At 49.9% G+C, this 4,042-nt stretch overlaps 1 protein-coding gene across 1 annotated transcript in view; it reads left to right on the plus strand.

Moving 5' to 3' along the window:
* Window positions 1-4,042, plus strand: part of ESPL1 (extra spindle pole bodies like 1, separase) — a 27,671-nt gene that overhangs the window by 1,400 nt on the left and 22,229 nt on the right. The window contains exons 3-6 of the mRNA XM_012805529.2: window positions 438-1,499; window positions 1,790-1,894; window positions 2,043-2,163; window positions 3,589-3,725. Coding sequence (XP_012660983.1) covers window positions 438-1,499; window positions 1,790-1,894; window positions 2,043-2,163; window positions 3,589-3,725 — 1,425 coding nt within the window. The remainder of the gene's footprint in view (window positions 1-437; window positions 1,500-1,789; window positions 1,895-2,042; window positions 2,164-3,588; window positions 3,726-4,042) is intronic.

The following is a 4,042-nucleotide window of genomic DNA, read 5'->3' on the forward strand; positions in this document are numbered from 1 at the left end:
TCATAGCTCACAGCAACCTCAAACTCTAGGGCACAAGTTATCCTCTTGGCTCTGCCTTCCAAGTGCCTGGGACTACAGAAACCTGCCACAATGCCTGGCTATTTTTATTTCATTTTATTTTTCAAGACAGAGACTTACTTTGTCACCATTAGTAGAGTGCTATGGCATCATAGCTCACAGCAACCTCAAACTCTTGGGCTCAAATGATCCTTTTGCCTCAGCCTCCTGAGTAGCTGGGACTACAGGTGCCTACCACAATGCCTGGCTGGTTTTCGATACTCAGTCTAGCTCAAGCTGGTCTCAAACTCCTGAGCTCAAGCAATTCACTGGCCTCATCCTCCCAGAATGCTAGGATTACAGGCGTGAACCACCTTGCCTGGCCTTTCCCTACTTCTTTTCCTTCTTTGCTAGCTTCAATCGTATCTTTTCCTCCTTAGGAGTTCCTGGTCAAGCCTCCAGCTGGTTTTCCCAGCTGCCGATCTGATGCTGAGAGGAGACATACTTGTGATGCCATCCTGAGAGCTTGCAACCAGCAGCTGACTGCCAAGCTAGCTTGCCCTGGGCACCTGGGGAGCCTGTTGGAGCTGGCAGAGCTGGCCTGTGATGGCTACTTAGTGTCCACTCCCCAGCGTCCTCCCCTCTACCTAGAACGAATTCTCTTCATCTTACTGCGGAATGTTGCTGCCCAAGGAAGCCCAGAGGCCACACTCCGCCTTTCTCAGCACCTTCATGCCTGCTTGATGCAGTGTTCTCACCAAGCTGCTCCCCAGGACTATGAGGCTGTGGCTCAAGGCAGTTTTTCTCTGCTTTGGAAGGCAGCAGAAGCCTTGTTGGAGCCTCGAGCTGCATTCTCAGCTCGGCTGAAGGCCTTGAGCTTCTTAGTACTCTTGGAGGATGAAAGTACTCCTTGTGAGGTTCCTCACTTTGCTTCTCCAACAGCCTGCCGAGTGGTAGCTGCCCATCAGCTATTTGATGCCAGTGGGCATGGTCTGAATGAAGCAGATGTGGATTTCCTAGATGACCTGCTCTCCAGGCATGTGATAAGGGCCTTGGTGGGCAAGGGAGAGGGTTCTCCTGGTCCTCTCTCCCCCCGGAGAGCCCTCTGCCTCTTAGAGCTCACCTTGGAACACTGCCGTCGCTTCTGCTGGAGCCACCACCACAACAAAGCTATGAGAACAGTGGAGAAGGCTCATGGTTATCTAAGGAACACCAATCTAGCCCCTAGCCTCCAGCTGTGCCAGCTAGGAGTTGAACTGCTGCAGCTTGAGGAGGAAGAACCCCAGGCAGTGACCAAGATTTTGACTGATGCATTAGCTATCCTGAACAATAGTATGGAGACACCATCACCCCCACTGCGGGCATTATATGACACCTGCCAGTTCTTCTTTTCAGGCTTGGAGCGAGGCACCAAGAGACACTATAGACCTGCTGCTATTCTGAGCCTCTTCACTTTTCTTAGAGGGTACTTCTCCCTTATCCGGAAGCTGCGAGATGATAGTGTGAGTTAAGGACCTGGAGGTAGAATGGGGATGTGGTTCTGTGGACTCTCTACCAGCCTACAATCTTTGGCAAGATCTGGAAACCTTGGCTCCCTCCTTGATAAACTGCTTTCTGGACTAGGCCTAGCCCACCAGCAGCCTATTCTACCCTGAGAGGGCAGGGCCCTTCCTGATGTCCTTTCTCCTGCTTCCTGGGCTGTGTCAGCTCTCCAGGAGTCTGGGCCAGTCTTTAGCTGGGAACTCACTCTTTATCTCTGCACCTCAAACCAATCTCCCACTTTCTTCCTCAGGTCTGTGGGGTCCTCTCCAAACAGCAACAGCCTTTGCTTCAGGTGCACTTTCAAGCACTTCACCTCTACAGTGTCGTGGTTTATGACTTTGCCCAAAGCTGTCAGGTACCATCTGGGAATCAAGAAACTTGACCTAGGGTCTGGGGTTGTTCTACTGCTCCCAGAGATCGCTTTGGCTTTGGGTGTGGGTGGGCTGGAGGTCACCTTGGACCTAGCATGACTTCTGACCTTCAAGCCCTTCTTGTCCCTTCAGGAAGCTGATTTGGCTGACCTGGCCCAACTAGTGGAGAGTTGCAAATCTATCGTTGTCTGGATGCTGGAGGCCTTAGAGGGCCTGTCAGGCCAAGAGCTGACAGACTACATGGGAATGACTGGTTAGTGCCATGAGGCCCAGTACAGGGTTATTGGAGGAGTCATCACTATTAGGCAGATGAATACCACTTGATGAATGGTTCTAACCACTGTGGGGGCTCATAATGGTTTAAGGAGTCAGTGGAAGAGATCTTTATTTATCAATTACTCTATATTTAACACCAGTAGATAAGTGATAAAGCTAACTTATAACAGCAGACACTAATTTTTTTCTTCATTGACATTGAAATCTGATTTGTTATTTGTTTCATGAAAACATTTGTACATGATATGCAACATTATAACTTTGCTGTATATTTATATTTTAAAGAACATTTATAACTTAAAGTTTCAAAAATCAGGTAAAACATCCACATGGTTCAAAATTCAAGTGTACATAGGGACATAGAGTGAAAAGTCCCTCTCCCACTCCAATCCTAGTTCTCCTTTGTTTTTTTTTTTTTTTTTTTTTTTTGAGACAGAGCCTCAAGCTGTCCCCCTGGGCAGAGTACCGTGGCATTACAGCTCACAGCAACCTCCAACTCCTGGGCTCAAGCGAGTCTCCTGCCTCCGCCTCCCAAGTAGCTGGGACCACAGGCGCCCGCCACAACGCCCGGCTATTTTTTGGTTGCAGCCGTCATTGTTGTTTGGCGGGTCTGGGCTGGGGATTCGAACCCGCCACCTTAGGTGTACGTGGCTGGCGCCTTAGCCGGTTGAGCTATAGGCGCTGAGCCCCTAGTTCTCCTTTGCATAAGCAACTAATATCCATATGTTCTATATCCTTCTGGAGATATTGTATGTATATATAAACCAACATGCATATATACTTCTCCCACCCTTTTTTTTGGTTCATTTTTTATTTTGTAAAATTAGTTAATTTATTTATCATAAATCAGACGGTCAGGTAGGGCCCATTGAGAAGGTGTTGTGAGTGAAGACTTGGAGTAAGTGAGGGAGTTACTCTGTAGATACCTGAGAAAGAACATCTCTGGTAAAGAAACAGTGCCAGGGACCTAAGGCAGGAGAGGATCTGGTACATTTGAGGAATAGGAAGGAGGCACGTGTGGCTTTAGCAGACTGTGGGAAGGAGAGGGAAGTGAGGAGGCCAGAACATCTTCCCTAAAATGCTGCTTCTGAAGCACAACCAAGACAGAGATTGGAATGTGAGGAGAGATGGGTCTATGTGGGAGCGTGGACTCAGCCTTGTAAAACAAGTGCAGAGGTGCCAGGTGGTGTGGGTTTGCCTTACTGGAATGGAGGGCATAGGCCAACTTGGAGCAGGAAGGGGAGACCTGTGCCTTCTTCATTGCCTAGTGATAGGGGTTCCTATCTGATCTGGGAGCTGCTGAGCTGACTACAGGTTGTTGAGCTTCTCTCTGCTGGCTCTCCAGGAGGTGAGAACAGTGGGAACCATGCCTGTGATCAATTGTCCTTTCTCTCCCCTGCAGCCTCCTATACCAGTAACTTGGCCTACAGCTTCTATAGTCACAAACTCTATGCCGAGGCCTGTGCCATCTCCGAGCCGCTCTGTCAGCATCTGGGCTTGGCCAAGTCGAGCACTTATCCTGAGCTGCCACCTGAGAAGGTACAAGGAAAAGAGAAGGGCACAGAAGGAAGGTTGCGGGTAGTGGAATAGCAGGAACCTGGCCTTGGGGTAGGGTGTTAGGAGCAGCATGTTGACACTAGTACCTAGGGCAAGATTTCCCATACGGGCTCGGTGCCTGTGGCTCAAGCAGCTAAGGCACCAGCCACATACACCTGAGGTGGCGGGTTCGAATCCCCAGCCCAGGCCCACCAAACAACAATCATGGCTGCAACCAAAAAATGGCCAGGCGTTGTGGCGGGTGCCTGTGGTCCCAGCTACTTGGGAGGCTGAGGCGGGAGACTCGCTTGAGCCCAGGA

This window comes from Otolemur garnettii, unplaced genomic scaffold, assembly GCF_000181295.1.
Source record: "Otolemur garnettii isolate 467f Iridium unplaced genomic scaffold, OtoGar3 scaffold00043, whole genome shotgun sequence".
In the NCBI taxonomy this organism is placed as follows: domain Eukaryota; kingdom Metazoa; phylum Chordata; class Mammalia; order Primates; family Galagidae; genus Otolemur; species Otolemur garnettii.